We start from the raw sequence: 17827 nt of genomic DNA on the forward strand, positions 1-17827 counted from the left end.
TCATCGTTGGATTTGGGCTTCACGTGGAGTCCCCATCCTTTTTTTTTTTTTTTTTTGGAGTGGCTGCCAGGTGGGTTTAGGGATGGCTCGGGATTGGGTTGGGATTTGGAGCTGGAGCTGAGGTTGGCACCGCTCTGCCAAGAGCTTGGAGGGTGGAAAATGATGGGGAAAAGGCAGGAATGGGGAAAATCTGGGATATCCGGGGTTTGGGGGGAAGTTTGGGGTTCTTCATGTAGAGCTTTTAAAAAAGCCCCAAATTTCCCTGTTCCCAAATTATTTGGGAATTTGGGATGTTGAATGGGAGGGAAGCTCCTGGTTTTATTTCGGAAAGGGGAATTTGGAGCCTGGCTTTATTTGGGAATGGGGAATTTGGAGTCTGATTTTATTTGGGAATGGGGAATTTGGAGTCTGATTTTATTTGGAAATGGGGATTTTGAGGGCCAGTTTTATTTGGGAAAGGAAGGATTTGGAGCCTGGTTTTATTTGGGAAAGGGAGGAATTAGGAACCTGGCTGTATTTGTGAAAGGGGGGAATTTGGAGTCTGGTTTTATTTGGGAAAGGGAGGAATTTGGAGGCCAGTTTTATTTGGGAAAGGAAGGATTTGGATGTTGTATTAATTTGGGAAAGGGAGGAGTTGGAGGTTGGTTTTATTTGGGAGAAGTAAATTTGGGGGCCAGTTTTATTTGGGAAAAGGGCATTTGAATGTTGATTTTCTTTGGGAAAGGCGAATTTTGAGACCAATTTTATTCGGGAAAGGAAGGATTTGGAGCCTGGTTTTATTTGGGAAAGGAAGGATTTGGAGGCTGGAGCTGCTCCTAGATCATCATTCCTGAGCCTTGATCCAGCCTCAGGTTCACCAATCCTGAGCTTTCTCCAGGGAAATTTGGGATAAGCTGCCAACCACAAATGGTTTTATCCAAGAAAACCTGAGGTTTTCCAGGGAAAACTCCTGGAGGAGGCAAAGAGAGGGCGAGTGCTGCCAGTGGCATCAGATGGAGCAGCTGGGAATATTTTTCCTTGGATTTCCCATCCTGTTCCTGCTCCCTGCCCAAGGAGCTGCCCTTCCCTAATGCTCTCCTCCATTTCCAGGTTTATGAGCAGGGAAAGGATCGGTGCAAATCCATCTGTTGGAATGTGGTGTGTGCACAGGAACATCTCCATGGAATCTGAGATGGATTTTCCTATAATTATTTATGGCTGGACCCCTAAATGTTGGACAGGCAGGGAACAGAACCCCAAACCTGCCCCGAATCCAAAATCCCAGCTTGGAATTGGTTTCACCTCCCTCCTTTTTTTAGGGAGGATTTTTTTTTTTTTCCTTCTGGCTCCGCCATCTCCACCAGGTTTTTCCTTCCCTTTTCCACTGGGTAATATTGGATTAACCCACTTTCCCGGGAGCGGGATTTGCATAATCCCCCCTGCGAGCAGGGATGTGGGAGCGGCTGCTGCTCCGGAGCAAACGACGCTCCGAGAAACCTCGGAGGCAAAGGGAAGGGCAGAAATATCCCAGCTTGGATTTTCATCCCCACAAATCCCCCCTTTCTTCCAGGGGTTTTTACCCCTCCTTCCCTCTTGCTTCTTTCCCAGGAACTTTCCCAGGTTTGGGAAGTTGGGTTTTTGGTGGAGCAGCTCAGGATTTGCCCAATTCCTTCCTGATTTTAAGGGTTTTTTTCCCATTTTTCTCCCTCCCTGTCTTGCCTCACTCCCGGACTTTTGCAGCTTCCCAAAGCTCCCGTGGCAGCTCCAGGGTGTTGGAGGTGATGGATGGATCTGGGAGAACTGGGGCGGAGCCTCTGGAGCTGTGGGTTCCGTTTATTCCACCCGTAAATCACGGGAATGTGGCTCCGGAGCGCTGGATTGGGGTCACGCCCGGCTCCTCGTTCCCGTGATTTATTGGACAGGGAGCAGAGGGAGCTCCTGGAGCCTGAGGGATCTGAGCTGCTCCAGGGGCGGGAAGGGGCAGGGAAAAGGGGGAGAGAGGAGGAAAAGTCAATGGCAGCGCTTTGGTGGGGATTGGAGTTGGGAATAACCCCCAGGATGGATCCTGTGGGATGGATCCGTAACCCTTGGGATGGATCCATAATCCATGGGACAGATCCATAACCCTTGGGATGGATCCATAACCTGTGGGATGGATCTGTAACCCCTGGGATGGATCCCTAACCCACATGGTACATCCATAACCCCTGGGATGGATCCGTAACCCTTGGGATGGATCCATAACCTGTGGGATGGATCCATAACCTGTGGGATGGATCTGTAACCCTTGGGATGGATCCATAACACCTGGGATGGATCCATAACCCATGGGATGAATCCATAACTCATGGGATGGATCCATAACCCCTGGAATGTATCCATAACCTGTGGGATAGACCCATAACCCACAGGGGTACATCCATAACCCCTGGGGTGGATCCATAACTCCTGGGATGGATCCATAACTCCCGAGTGGATGATCCCATTGGGATCTGTGCTCTCCAAGGCTGAGGAGCCTCATCCCATGGGTGAAACTCCACGGAGAAACCCCACACTGGAACCAGCACCCACAATTCCAGCAATTCCCCTGGATTCCCCGGGGATGAGGGACGGACAGGGACAACCCTTTCTTCCCGCTGGGAAACCCCTCAGCTGCTGGAATGCCGCCGGTTTCAGCATTCCTGGGACGAGCAAAGGGAGTTTTTCCCAGAATAAACAGGAACACATCCCTCAGGCGGAGGCGTTAATTAACATCCCACAATCCCAACACCTCCGCAAGGTGTGATGTTCCCGGGAACAGGTGCAAACACGGATCTGCACCTGGAGAGCTCCTGAAAAAGCCTTGGCGGGAGATGGGGGTGGCAGAATCCGCTCGGAATGAGGCTGGGAACACCCAGAGCTGTTCCTTGGGTCCCGCTGCCGGCGTCTCCGGGGTTGCCCCGGATTTGTGTGGTTGGTTCCAGGATGGGAACTGGGAAAATTCCTTCTTTTCCCAGTGGAGCTCAGGAAAAATAACAGGGAAGCAGGAGTGGGAGGGGAAATCCTTGGAGGGTCCAATCCAGCCTCGTGCAGCAGGAAGGGAAGCGGAGCTGGATTGGGCTGGGCTCAGAGCATGGGAATTTGGGAATTGCAAATGGGGTTTGGTGGATCTGGGGTGTCCGAGCAGGGCCGGACACCATTCCCTGGTGCTGCGTGGGATTCCTGGGATGTCCGGGAATGAAGGGTGGGAATGGAGGGGAGCCCACAGGGCTCTGCCTCCATTAATTAGAGCTTGGTGCTCGGGGTAATTAGCGGGAAGGGAACGAACTGGAGCTGGGATTGCTGGGAGCAGGGCCCTGGCATTGCTGCTGGTAGTAACCTTGGAGTATGGGAAAAACCTAAATCCAGAGCATCCCAGGAGTTTTTCCCATTGGTTGTGATTCTCTGGGGAATGGGTGAGGGAAGCAGGAAAAAACCTAAACCAGGAGTTTTCCAGGATAACAAGTTTTTCCTGTTTGCTTCTCCTGGGAATGGGCAGGAAAATCCTAAATCTGGAGTTTTCCAGGATAGAGTTTTCCCGGTTGATTCTCCTGGGAATGAGCAGGAAAAAGTGAAACCAGGAATTTTCCCGGATATTGAGTTTTTTCCAGTTGATTCTCCAGGGAATGGGCAGGAAAATCCTAAATCTGGAGTTTTCCAGGATGAAGTGTTTTCCTGGTTGATTCTCTAGGGAATGGGAAGGAAAAACCTAAATCCAGAGTTTTCCAGAATAATGAGTTCTTCCCATTGTTGTGATTCTCCTGGGAACGGACAGGAAAAAAACTTAAATTCGGAATTTTCCAGGATAACAAATTTTGCCCAGTTGATTCTCCAGGGAATGACCAGGAAAAAAATCTAAATCTGGAGGTTTCCAGGATAACAAATTTTTCCCAGTTGATTTTCCAGGGAATGGGTAGGAATATCCTAAATCTGGAGTTTTCCAGGATAACCAGTTCTTCTTGGTGTCTCTGACGTGGACGCTGCACCCCCTCCTTTTCCCCACCAAACACCTGGAGTGCTGCAGCCGCTCCAGGGAATTTTCCCTCTTTCCAGAGCCATTTCCATTTGCTTGGAGAAAGGGAATCCATCGATCCATCCTTGGGACACGGAGCCTGGATCAGATCCCAATTCTGCCCCTTTCGTCCCACATCCATCACTTTCTGATGATTTTGGGTCCTTTGGGCATCCTGACGGGACGCTCCGGAGATTTTAATAGATTTTGGGAACAGCAAATGTCCATTTTAATGGATTTTGGGATTTGTTCAGGTCATTGTGGAGGGGAGGGCAGCAGGTGGGAATTTGGGTGGGAATGGAATTTTTCCTGGGATTTATGATTAATGCAGGAAGCAGCACCCATTTTATGTTCCTGTGCCCCTTTTCCCAAAATTCCTGGATGTGGAGACATTCATTGGGATGGGAACCATGGGATGCTGCCCAATTATCCTCCTTTTTTGACTCCCAGCAGGAAGAGTTGGGCTGCAAATTGCTATGGAGTTTCTCTTCCCAAAAATCTCCCCAGGTCTGGATAAAAGGCTGGAATTAGGGCTGATCCCTGGAGACAGAGAGTTCCTGATGGGCCTTTTCCTGGAATTCCCTCCGGAGTGGAAGCTCAGGGAATGTGAGGATTCCCAGAGGGTGATTCCAGCTCCCCTTGGATGGGGCAGGATTTGGGCCCACATCTGTCCGGATGTGCTGAGAAAATCCCAAGGCTGCAAATTCCCAATCCAAAGGCATCGCCTCCACCATTCCCAGCACTTCCCACTGTAAAAGAATCCCTAAAATCCCTTTGGATTTGGATCCCTTCTCCTTCCCAGGAGCAGTTCCCAGGTTTCTCTTCAAACCCAAAGAAAAGTCAGGAAAAATCCCTGGAAACTTCCCTGGAAACTTCCCAAGGCCGGAGATTTACAACTCCCGTCATTTTTCCCGCTTTTCTTCATCCCACATCCGTGCCAGGGTGGAATTTCTTTCCCATAAAAGCCTCAGCCTGGGATAATAAACTGGAAGAGTTTTTTAGTGATGGATTTTTTTTCCCCCTCCTTTTCCGCCACTTTTTGCCATAAAAAAAGAGGGAAAAGAGGAAACGGGGAATAATAGCAGAATTTTGGCCAAGCGTTGGGTGGGGATCTGGGGCTTTGTCCTTGGGAAATGTTGAATTTGAGGATTAAATCCCAAAATCTTCTTCTGTTGTTCCTGGCTTAATTTAAAAAATGGGAATTTTCACTCTCTGGAAGCTGGTTTAGCCTCAAAATTCCCATTTCCCTCCATATTTTTCCTCTAAAACTCCTCAAAAGCAGGGAAGATAAATCCAGAGGTGCTGGGAGGCACAGGGTATAGAATCGTAAAAAAAGCCATTTTCCATTAAAAAATTACAATTCCCAGCTGGAAAATGGAATAATGGGACGGAAAACGTGGATTTCAGTTTCATCTCGGCAGAGGCATCATAAATCCATAAATTCCAAGATGAAAGACGCTGGGATTCTATGGATAAATGTGGAAATTGTGATATAATAAACACAAAAATTAAAATAAAAGCAAAAATTAAAATAAAAACAAAAATAAAAATAAAATTCTAATGTAAGTATTTAAATGCACCACATAAAATATTAAAATAAATGTATTTACTGCATTTAATATAGATTAAAATTCAAATAAATTTATTCAAATCTAAATAAGTACCGAAATATAAAAAATTATATCAAAATGCAAATAAATCTATTAAAATCTAAATAAATACATTCAAATTTAAACAAATATATTTAAATAGAAATCAATTTATTCAAATTCTTGGAGTGAAAACCCTTTGAAATATTCCAAAAAGGGCCGAAAATTCCCAGATTTGGGACACTGGGGCTGTTTCCCACAGGTCACTGATGGTGGCACCATCAAGCAGAAGATCTTCACCTTCGATGCCATGTTTTCCACCAACTTTTCCCAGATGGAAAACTACCGGAAGCGGGAAGACCTCGTTTACCAATCCACCGTGCGGTGAGTCCTTTCTCCCTATTAATGCAAATTTTTAGGGAATTTTTTTTTCCCTATTTTTGGCCCCGCTCAAAGGATTCCAGCAGAACCCGCGCCCCGTCCAAGCGTTGTTCCCGTTTTCCTGATGATTCTCAGGGAAAAGGTGGGAAAAACGGGGGTTTTTAGAGGTGGGAATGGGCAGAGAAATCCAAAGCTTGGGAAAATTGGGGAAAACAGGTCCATATTTATTTATAAAACAGGCATGGGAGCGTCTCCTTGCTTTTATTCCAAGTGGCAATAACTTCCAGAATTCCAGGTTTATTCCTGATTCACCTGCTCCATTCCCACTGCTCTAAAACCAGCTCTGGAGCTTGGAAAAAAGGTCAGGAGAGGCTTCATCCAAGGGGGAAAAAAAATGGGATGAAATTTCCCTTCCTCCCGGTTTCTTTCCAGTCTCGTTTCTGCAGGAAATGAGAATTTCCTGATCGGATTTTCCCAGCTCGTTTTTTCCGGCACGGGGAGTAAGAAAAACTGGGATTTCCTCCAGTCACAGGAGGTTTTCCCACCTGGAAATATCCGGAATGGCCTGGGAAGGGCTGGGCCAGGCTCATACCATGGGATGAGCTGGTGGGAAGCGGGAAATCCTTCCCAGTCCTTTGGAATTAATTTGGGAATTTTTTGGGTTTTTTCTTTTTGCTGTTTTTCCCTGCTGCGTTTGGAGTTGGTTTTTCTCCTTAAAGAAAAGAGTGGCTGCGTGGGAATGGATGTGGATTCAGAGTGGGAAAAGGGGGCTGGGGAGGGAATATTATGGGATGGGTCAGGAGGATGCTCGGGCCCTGCTCAGGAAAGGCTCAGGAGGAGTTTGAGATGCTCAGGGGGGCCAGGAGATGCTCGGGGATTACTCCAGGAATGCTCCAGGAACGCTCTGGAGATGCTCAGGGTGCCCGGGGGCCACTCAGAGGATACTCAGAGGATACTCCAAGGTTACTCAGAGGATACTCCAGAAAGTTCAGAATGCTCACGTGGATGTTCAGGTAGCTCAGGAGGTACTCCAGGGTTACTCAGAGGAGTCAGACAATGCTTGGGATACTCAAGGGTTACTCAGAGGATGCTCAGGGGATGTTCTGGAGATGCTCCAGGGATGCTCCATGGATGTTCCAGGGATCCTCAAGGGATGCTCTGGGGATGCTCTGGAGATGCTCCAGAGTTGCTCCATCCCTGTTTTGTTTCCCTGGATCCACAGAGCTGCTCCTCGGATGCTGAACACATTCCTGACTCCTGTGTGGAGAAGGTTTTGGCAGCTCCAGGCAGGAATTTCACATCCCTGACTCCAGGGCTGTAAATTCAGTGCTTCCCTTGGGATTTGGCCATCACTTGCCTCCAGACGGGAAAATCAGGGAATTAAAGTGGATTAAAACATTCCCTGTGTGCGGAATGAAGGATCAGGAACATCCCTGGAGCAGGAGCAAGGATCAGACATTCCATGGAATGAGGGATCAGGAGAATCCCTGGAGCAGGAACAAGGATCAGACATTCCATGGAATGAGGGTTTGGGCGAATCCCTGGAGCAGGAGCAAGGATCAAACATTCCCTGCTCTTGGAACGGGGGATCAGAAGCATCCCTGGAGAAGGACAACAAGGAATCACCCATTCCCTGATCATGGAATATTTCCCAGACCCGACAAGGAAAAGCTCCCACTTTTCCTGGCTCCACACGTTGTAGAACGAATGGAATTTGGGAGCAGAAAATTCCCCCACCCCAGCACCAGGCACTTGAAGGCCTCGGGAATGTCCAGGAAATTGGGCGTGGAGCCAGGAGATGCCAGCAGGAAAAGGATTTTCATGGCATGGCCTTTTTTTTTCCAAGGAAAACAGGAGCCAGCCTGAGGAGATCATTCCCAGAGCCTGTTTTCCCAGGCATTGGAATTTTTTGGGAAGGTCCTGCTGGATTTTGGGCTCTCCCAAAGAAGTGGGGCAAACCCGGGAAGGGTTTGGGGATGGAGGAAGCATTTCCCCGTCCAGGTTTTTGCTCCTGTTCATTCTCCCTTTTTTTTTTTTCCATCTTTTTGTTCTCTCTTGTTTTGGGAATCTTTGCCGCGGTTCAGGCACAGCTGGAGCCATCCCAAGGAGCTTTATCCCAGGAGGAGCCGTCCTTATCAGCGTTATCCCGGTCCTTATCAGCATTATCCCCATCCTTATCAGCATTTTCCCGGGCAGAATTGTCCCGGGAGAATCCAGCCACATCTGCATTTTCCCCGTTTCTTATCAGCGTTTTACTCCGGTGGAGCCAGCTTTTATCAGCGTTTTCCCGTCCCAGAGAACGTTATCCCGGGAGAAGCCGGCCACATCTGCGTTTTCCCAGTTCCTTATCAGCCTTTTCCCGCTCCTTATCAGTGTTTTCCCGGCCTTATCAGCGCAGCCCAGGGGCTCCAGCCTGGCTCTGTGCCGTGAAGAGCAAAGCTGGGAGAGATCCAATCCCTCCAATCCCGTTTTTTTTTTTCCCCTTTTCCTTGATTAAAATCCCACTCTCATTAGGAATTCCCAAATCCCTTTTTCCCTGTGTTTCCAACTCCAGGACGCACCAGGGAGCATTTGCCTTTCCAGGGCCAGTTGTTCCCTATCTCCCGTCCTTGGGAATTCCAAACTGAGCCTGCCAGGCCCCAAAATCTGCGTGCAAATCCAAAGGAATCCTTCCAAAAGGGCTGGAGGGGGATCGGAGCCGCTCCGAAATGCTGCTAACGGGAGATTCCCGATCCATGCGTGGATAATCGGAGCCTGGAACAGATGGTGGAGGCTCGGTTGGAAGTGTTGTATCCATGGAAAGGAGGGAATGTTCACTTCCAGGAGGATCCTTGGAGTGGGAAGGCGGCCAGGGGCTGGGAGAAGGGAAAAGCGGAGCTGGAATCCCCCTGGCAGGGAAAATTCCCCTGGGTGGGATTTTTAACTGGGGCGCTCCATGAGGGAATCACTCCTGCCCACATGGGATGGGTGAGGTGGGATAAGGCTTCTGGAGAGGGGGGATGGATCTCCTGGAATAGGGAATGCTGCCAGGTGGAGAGGAGAGATGGATCTCCTGGAATAGGGAATGCTGCCAGCCGGAAAGTGGGATGGATCCCTGGAACAGGGAATGCTGCCACGTGGAAGGCGGGATGGATCTCCTGGAAGAGGGAATGCTGCCAGCCGGAAGGTGGGATGGTGCTGGGATGCTCTTCTCCACCATAGAGGAATGGCTGTGCCAGCTGGAAAGGTGGAAAGTTGCTGGAAAAGCAGGGTGAGGCTTCTGGATGGTGGGGTGGGATAATGGTCCTGACTGGAAATGCAGGATGCTTCCAGCAGGAGAAGTGGGATAATGACAACTGGAAAGGTGGGATATTTCCAGCTGGAGAAGTGGGATAATGACAACTGGAAAGGTGGGATGTTTCCAGCTGGAGAAGTGGGATGATGCTTTCTGACCGGAAAGGCAGGATGCTTCCAGGCAGTGAGGTGGGATGATGCCAGCTGGAGAGGTGGGATGATGCTTCCGACCGGAAAGGGCGGATGTTCCCAGGTGGAGAGGTGGGATGATGCCAACTGGAAAGGCGGGATGCCACCATCCAGTGAGGTGGGATAACGCTTCTGACTGGAAAGATGGGATGCTTCCAACTGGAAATGTGGGATGTTTCCAGCTGGAGAAGTGGGATGATGCTTCTGACTGGAAAGGCCGGATGTTCCCAGGCGGTGAGGTGGGATGATGCCAACTGGAAATGTGGGATGCTTCCTGCTGGAAAGGCAGGATGCCACCACCCAGTGAGGTGGGATAACGTTTCCAACCAGAAAGGTGGGATAATGCTGCCAACTGGAAATGTGGGATGTTTCCAGCTGGGAGAAGTTGGGATGATGCTTCCAGCCAGGGAGGTAGGAAGTCACAGACCAGCAAGAAGGGATGGGACCAGCTGGAGAGGTGGGATGATGATGCCTGGAAATGTGGGATGCTCCCAGCTGGAGAGGCGGGATGGGATATTGGCTGGAAAGGCAGGATGGTCCCAGCTGGAGAGGCGGGATGGGATATTGGCTGGAAAGGCAGGATGGTCCCAGCTGGAGAGGCGGGATGGGATATTGGCTGGAAAGGCAGGATGGTCCCAGCTGGAGAGGCGGGATGGGATATTGGCTGGAAAGGCAGGATGGTCCCAGCTGGAGAGGCGGGATGGTGCTGCCATCTGGGAGGGAGGGATGGTGCCAGCTGGCACTGTGGGGTGGGATGGGATGGGATGGGATGGGATGGTGCCGGCTGGTGAGGCGGGATGGTGCCGCTGAACGGAAAAGTGGGATGCTGCCAGCCAGAAAAATGGGATGCTGAGGATCAACAAGGTGGGATGCTGAGGATGCTGAGGACCAAAAAAGTGGGATTCTGAAGAGCAGAAAAAGGGAATGGTGAAGATAAGAAAGGTGGGACAGTGAGGACCAGAAAAGTGGGATTCTGGGGATCAGAACTGTGGGATGCTGAGGAGAAGAAAGGTGGGATGGTGAGGATTAGAAAGGTGGGATACTGGGGAGCAGAAAAGTGGGATTCTGAAGAGCAGAAAGATGGGATGGTGAGGACTAGAAAGGCGGAATTCTGGGGATCAGAATTGTGGGATGTTGAGGATCAGAAAAGTGGGATTCTGAGGAGCAGAAAGGTGGGATTCTGGGGAGCAGAAAGGTGGGATGCTGCTGGCCAGGGAGCTGGGATGCTGCCCATCAGCCAAGTGGCCCCTGTGCAGCCTCCCAAGCATTCCCAGCTCCAGCAGCACGGATCCTTTGGCACAACTGCTCCTCTCCTGTTTTCCCCAAGTCTATCTAAAGCCTCCAGATAAAAGGTGGATCGATGAGCGCTCTGGGTTCACTGGGAGTTTGGGATTTGCTGTGCTGGGGTGGCCTGGCAGGGCCGGTGTCAAGGTTTCCCATTGGCATCTGCGGGCAGGCAACATCTGTGGCCATGGATTTGTGCTCCATCCACGTCTCCTTCCAATAACGCAATTCCTTCCCCTCGGAGGAGCTGTCAGTGCCAGGGAACTCCAGCTGCTAAAGCATTCCCGAGCTCCTCCCACAGCCTTTGGAGTTATTAAGAGTTTATTGATCCCTGTCCAACGCTGCACTGTCCGGGTGCCGATCGATGAATCCCACGGGAAAACGGGGTGGGGATGGAGTGGTGAGCACTGTCCCTCCTCCACAGCCTTCCCGAGGTCCGGATCTCGGACAACGGTCCCTACGAGTGCCATGTGGGGATCTACGACCGAGCCACGCGGGAGAAGGTGGTCCTGGCCTCCGGGAATGTGTTCCTGAATGTGATGGGTGAATGCCGGGATTGGGATCGGGATCAAGGGAAAACCACTGCGTGGTCTCAGGGTGTGGGAACAGCAGGGATTGGGATTGTCCTGCCATACTTGGGGGTAGGAATGGGGTGTGGGGATGGGGATGGGGTAATGGGATTGGGATGGGGATAGGGATGGGGATGGAATGGGATGGGGATCGGGATAGGTATGGGGACAAGGACAGGGATGGGGATGAGGATGGGGACAAGGACTGGGATGGGATGGGGATGAGGATGGGGACAGGAATAGGGATGAGGATGGAATGGGGATGGGGATGGAATGGGGATGGGGACAAGGACAGGGATGGGGACAAGGACGGGGACAAGGACAGTGATAGGGAATAGGATAGGAATAAGGACAGGGATGGGGATGAGGGTGAGGATGGTGTGGGGAGAGGAATGAGGATGCCCATGGGGATGGGAATGGATATTAAGATGGGAATGGGACATGGATAAGGATAGGGACAGGGATTAGGACAGGGAATAGATTGAGGGTGGGGACAGGCATGGGAGCAAAGATGGGCATGGGAATGGGAACAAGGATGAGGACGGGGGTGAAGATGAAGGATGAGGATGGGATGGGGGTTGTTGAGGACTCCATGCTGACCTCCTGGCTCTGCCCCTGCAGCTCCCCCGACGTCCATCTCGGTGCTGGCCGCAGACACCCCGGCGCCCTTCAGCCGCTACCAGGCGCAGAACTTCACCCTGGTGTGCGTGGTGTCCGGCGGGAAGCCCGCGCCACTGGTGAGCTCCTGGCGGGACCATCCCTCCCCCTGGCACATGGGATAACCCAACACCTCCTCTGTAAAATCCACCAGATCCTTGTGCTCTTCCATCAGGCCAAACCCGCTCCCCAAATCCCATCTTTCCATGGAGACCGTGGGATTTGGGAGTGGGGAAAGGAGCAAATCTTCAGGATTCAGGAGCAGGGAACCAGCCAGACCTTTGGGATTTGGGAGTGGGGAAAGGTCCAAACCAAATCTTTGGGACTGGGGAGCATGGAATGAGCCAAACCTTCAGGATTTGGGAGTGGAGAAAGGACTAAACCTTTGGGATTCAGGAGAGAATGAACCAAACCTTCAGGATTTGGGAGTGGAGAAAGGATCAAACCTTTGGGATTTGGGAGTGGGGACAGGACCAAGCCTTCGGGATTCAGGAGCAGGGAACCAACCGGACCTTTGGGATTTGGGAGCAGGGAACAAACCAAATCTTTGGGACTGGGGAGCATGGAATGAACCAAACCTTCAGGATCTGGGAGTGGAGAAAGGACTAAACCTTCAGGATTTGGGAGAGAATGAACCAAACCTTTGGGATTTGGGAGTGGGGAAGGGACCAAACCTTCAGGATTTGGGAGAGAATGAACCAAACTTTTGGGATTAGGGAGAGAATGAACCAAACCTTCAGGATTTGGGAGTGGAGAATGAACCAAATCTTTGGGATTTGGGAGTGGGCAAAGGACCGCGGATTCCATCCAAAGGGGTGCTGAGGACACCCCCGCCGCACTCACGGTCCCCTTTGTCCCCTCCAGGTGTACTTCAAGCGGGACGGGGAGCCCATCGAGGCCACCCCGCTGCCGGAGCCGCCGGCCGGCGCCAGCAGCTGGGCCCCCCGGAGCCTCCTGCACCGCGACCTGGACGACACCAAGGTGCCGAAATCGCTGGCGGCCGACGGCGAGCTGGGAATGGGGAACCCCTTTCCCACGGCGGATGCGCCGCGGGGGCTGGCGGCCGAGCGGGATTCGGTGACGGAAAGCATTCCCGAGACGGTTGTGAGCCGGGAATTCCCGCGCTGGGTGCACATGGCCGAGCCCATCTATTACTTCCGGCACACGCACGCGCCCGTCAGCGACGGCACCGTCGAGGCCCGGGCCACCCTCACGTGGACCCTGAACCCCCAAATCGACAACGAGGCCCTCTTCAGCTGCGAGGTCAAGCACCCGGCGCTCTCCATGCCCATGCAGTCTGAGGTCACGCTAGGTAAACCAGTGGATTTGGGGCTTTTCCTGGGTTTCAGGCACTTTTGTCCATTTTGCGGGATTTTCTTCTTTTTTTTTTTTTTGGTTTTTCTGTTTTCATTTTTTGGACTTTCTCTACAGGTTTTGGCTTTTCTCTCAATTTTTTGCCTTTTCTCTCCATTTTTTGGCCTTTCTCTTCATTTTTTGGCCTTTCCCTCCCATTTTTTGCCTTTTCCACCCAGTTTCGGTCTTTTTTTTTTTCTTCACTATTTTTGGCCTGTTTTCCTTTTTTCCCCTTGCTTTTTCCTTTTTGTTTCTTTACTTTCCTCTCAATTTTGGGGTTTTTAATTTTTTTTTCTTTTTTCTCCACTTTTTCTATTTTTTTTTATTTTTGGCTCCTTTTTATTTTTTATTTTTGACTTTTTTTTTTTTTTTTTTGGCACTTTCCCCCCATTTTTCTGGAATTTTCCACAGGATTTTGTTTTTTGTTTTATTTCCACGTGCTTTGCTTTCCTTGCACACATTTTCTCTCTCCTTTTGTCCTTTTCCTTTTCTTCTGGGGGCTTTTAGGCACATGTAGGGATCCCATGGGGCTGCATTGGGATAGAGGTGGTGATGCCAAGGCTCCACAAAACTTGGAATGAGAGGAGGGAATCTGGGATGTCCACCAGGCAAGAGAAGAGATTTTCCAGGTGTTTATGGCCCTCCAGCCATGGGCAGTGTTTAGGGTGGGGTTTGCTGGGATTTTTGGGGAATCTGTGTCGTGGTGAGCAGGAAGAGGTGTTGGAGCTGCAGACGGAGCTGTCACCTCCATCCCAATCCCAGGAGATCCAAGGACATCCCATGACCCTTATTGGCTGCCACAAAGCTCATCCCAGTGGGAATTGCCAGGGAGGGAATTCCCGAGCTGGCTCCTGCCCATGGAGCTGTGACAGGCTGATGGGATTGAAGCCAGGGAATTTGGCTCCCCACATTCCCAGGCTCCTGGAAGAGCAGAAGCTCCTCAGGTGACTGTGGGATCCACGGGTCCATCACCATCTCTCACCCTGCCTGAGGCTCCCGTCCCCTCTCTTGCTCCTGCTGGAAGAGGCTGAGCTCTCCACGGGGTTTTCCAGCCTCAGGACATCCTCTGGAAAGGCTCTCCCAGCCTGCAGCCAGGTTGAGCAGCCTGGGCTTTGCTCCAGGCCAAGTGGAGCACTTGGCTCCTCATCATCTCCTGGAGAGCTTCTCCTTGGCTTCCCGACATCTTCGCATTAAATCTCTTCCCCAGCATCCAAAACGTACGGAAATCCTGCATTTTCCCACTTCCTGGAGCTCTTTGGGTTTAGATCCAAGATCAAGACCTCGTGGCTTTGCTGCTCTTGCCCAGGGGGTCCAAGACCTGGATTGGCAAAGCTCAGCCCTGATTGTCCCCAGTCCCCAAATCCAGGGCTCTCCTTGTCTCTGGAGGTGTCCCTGCAGCTCCTTGGGTGCCCATCCACTCCAGTTTTTTGGGAACCATCCCAGCAGATCCCCTTAACCCTTTCCCTACATCCATAGTATAAATACACACTGTGGGTATATATAAAATATAGATTCCCAATAAAAGAGAAGATATTCCCAATAAAAGAGAAGATATTCCCAATAAAAGCTGCATTAAACCCAACATCAACCCAAAAGCTGCCTCTTGGTCCCAATCAGGGTGTGATGGGATCACCTTCAGTGCATCCCACCTGGTCCTGCTCCAGAGGGCCACATCCCACATGGAAAGAGCAGCCCATGGTCTCAGGGTGTCCAGGCAGAGCATCCCAGGGCAGGGATGGCCATTCCAAGGGCTTCCAGTGTCCTCCACCACAGCTCTCTGGTGGCTCTTTGTCCCTCTGTGTCCTGCTGGGGTCACATCCAGGTCCATTTTGTCCCATCCATGACAAAGCTTGGATGGAAAAAAGTGACACATCCAAAGCTCAACCTCGCTCCTGCCCATTTCCCCTTCTCACTCCATGAAAGTCCAGGGAGCTCCTGGGATGTCCCATCCCACTTCTGGCCCAGCAGGGACATCCACACAGCCCCAGGTGGAAGCAGCAGCAGATCCTGTGTGGTGTCCCTCCATCCCAGGGGAGGAGCATCCCTAGTCTGGCATGAGAAAAGGCATTCCCGGTTTTTCCACACCGTCCTTGGGATTCTGTGCTAGCCAGGCCTTGGGGTTGGCTCCTGTGCTAACAGCGCCTGGCTGAGAGTCACCAAGGCTGCATTTTTTGGGAATGTTCCTCTGAGGTGTCCATCTCCCTGGCTTCAAACCAACCTGATCCTTCTTGGCCTTTTTTATCCGAGCGGAGAAGGGTTTGGTTGGGAAATAACTCCTTCCCATCAATCCATCCCACCCCAGCCATCCATCAGCCTCACACTTCTCCCGTTCTCCCGCCTGGGGGGTCCTTCCCTCCCTGTCCATCCGTCATTCCGGTGTCACTCAGCCCGGCCATCAATCGCGGAGCTGCCACCCCTGGGCTGCCACCCCTCACCGGGATCATCCATCAAAGCCTCGTTAACCCCTCCAAGGGCAGCCCCGGCACCGGGAAAGTCGCGCGGCGCTGACGGCTCCTCCTGTCCCCTTCCCGTGCAGTTGCTCCCAAGGGTCCGAAGATCACGATGACCCCGACAAGGGCGCGCGTGGGGGACACCGTGCGGATCCTGGTGCAGGGCTTCCAGGTCAGCATTCCCACGGCCACGGAGGCCAATGGACAGCCTTGATCCAAGGATGTGGATGTGGGCTTGCCTTGGTGGCCTTGGTGGCATCATGGTGCCTGTGTTGGGATGGGTTCCCAAAGTTGTGGCTGTTCCACCCTGGAAGTGTCCAGGGACAGGGTGGGTGGGGCTTGGAGCAATCTGGGACTGTGGAAGGTGTCCCTGCTCTTGGGATGGGATGGGATGGGAGGAGCTTAAGGGTTCTTTCTAACCCAAACTCAAACCTAGACTCAGACCCAGATATATTCACACCCAAACCCTAACCCAAACTCAGACTTAGATTCAGACCCAGACCCAAAGCCAAAACCAAATCCAAACCCAAACTCAAAACCAGGCTTAGACCCAGACCCAAACCCAAACTCAAACCCAGACTCAAACCTAAATCCAAACCCAAACTCAAACCCAAACCTAAATCCAAACCCAAACTCAAACCCAGACTTAGACTCAGACCCAGACCCAAACCTAGACCCAGACCCAAATCCAGACCCAGACCCAAACTCAAGCTCAGATTCAAACCTAAACCCTAACCCAAACTCAAGCTCAGACTCAAACCTAAACCCAAACCCAAACTCAAACCCAAAACCAGACCCAAACTTAAGCTCAAACTCAAACCTAAACCCAACCCCAGCCCCAAGCCAGATGCGATGATTTCATGTCCAGCTTTGCTGATCCCGCTCTCCTCTGCCCCCGCCCCTCTCCCTGCAGAACGAGGTGTTCCCGGAGCCGCTGTTCACGTGGACGCGCGTGGGGAGCCGGCTCCTGGACGGCAGCGCGGAGCACGACGGGAAGGAGCTGGTGCTGGAGCGGGTCCCGGCCGAGCTCAACGGCTCCATGTACCGCTGCACGGCCCAGAACCCGCTGGGCTCCACCGACACCCACACCCGCCTCATCGTCTTTGGTACGGCCACGCCGCGGCCCCGCCGTCCTCTCCACGGGCCCCTGCGCGGTGCCTCCCCCCTAAAATTGTCTCTCTGCTCTTTGCTTCCCGCTAGAAAATCCGAATATTCCCAGAGGGCCAGAAGACTCCAACGGTGAGCAGTGCTGGTGGCACTGGGATTTCCATGGAGATGCTCGGGGAGGGAAGGGCCGTGCGGAGAGGGCCTGGCCCTGCCTTGGCCCCGGCCCTGGGGCACCTCTCCTTGTCTCACTCCAAGCACTCGCCCATCTCTCCTTGCCTTGTCCCAGGCTCTTGCCCATCCTTCCTTTACCCATCCCAAGCCCTTTCTGATCTGTCTTTGCCTCACTCCAAGCCCTTTCCCATCTCTCCTCACCTCATTCCAAGCCCTTTCTGATCTCCTAGCCTCATTCCCAGCCCTTTCCCATCTCTCCTTGCCTCATCCCAAGCCCTTTCCCATCTCCTTGCTTCATTCCATGTCCTTTCCCATTTCTCCACATTCCCAGCCCTCTCCGGTGTCCTCGGGAGCATCCTCGCACCAAAAGGGACCCCACAGATGCTCCCACCCCATCCCTCATCTCCACCCGACCCCACCCAACCCCCAGGCCAAGTTTTGCGGGGTGGGGGGGTCCCCTCCTAACCAGTGGTGCCCCCATCCTGCTCTAAACCCAGCGTTGGGATGTGGCTCCATGAACTCCTGATCCCTTTTTCCTCCTCTCCAGGTTCACTTCCCGGCCACTGCGGCTTCAGATTCGTTTTGGCGCTCACCCTGACAGTGATCCTGGAGCTCACGTGAAGCTTCACCGCCTCCTCCTCCTCTTCCTCCTCCGTGTCCGGCTCCTCCTGGCATTCCTGCCTCCAGCCATCGGGTCTCCCGCTCTTTTTTTTTTCTATACTCTCGACAGTCTCGGTCTCTTTCCGTGTCTTGGCTTCCTCAGACGATTGAATTAAAGGGAAAAAGGAAAACCTC

At 52.1% G+C, this 17827-nt stretch overlaps 1 protein-coding gene across 2 annotated transcripts in view; it reads left to right on the forward strand.

Annotated features, from left to right (window-relative positions):
- IGSF21 (immunoglobin superfamily member 21) overlaps positions 1–17827 on the forward strand; it is a 38890-nt gene extending 21063 nt beyond the window's left edge. For both annotated transcript variants that reach the window (XM_036396295.2, XM_036396296.2), the window contains 8 exons: positions 5861–5982; positions 11150–11268; positions 11916–12031; positions 12816–13263; positions 15841–15926; positions 16668–16860; positions 16955–16993; positions 17580–17827. In XM_036396295.2, coding sequence (XP_036252188.1) covers positions 5861–5982; positions 11150–11268; positions 11916–12031; positions 12816–13263; positions 15841–15926; positions 16668–16860; positions 16955–16993; positions 17580–17653 — 1197 coding nt within the window. In that variant the 3' untranslated portion in view covers positions 17654–17827. The remainder of the gene's footprint in view (positions 1–5860; positions 5983–11149; positions 11269–11915; positions 12032–12815; positions 13264–15840; positions 15927–16667; positions 16861–16954; positions 16994–17579) is intronic.

This window comes from Molothrus ater, chromosome 23 (genome assembly GCF_012460135.2).
Source record: "Molothrus ater isolate BHLD 08-10-18 breed brown headed cowbird chromosome 23, BPBGC_Mater_1.1, whole genome shotgun sequence".
In the NCBI taxonomy this organism is placed as follows: domain Eukaryota; kingdom Metazoa; phylum Chordata; class Aves; order Passeriformes; family Icteridae; genus Molothrus; species Molothrus ater.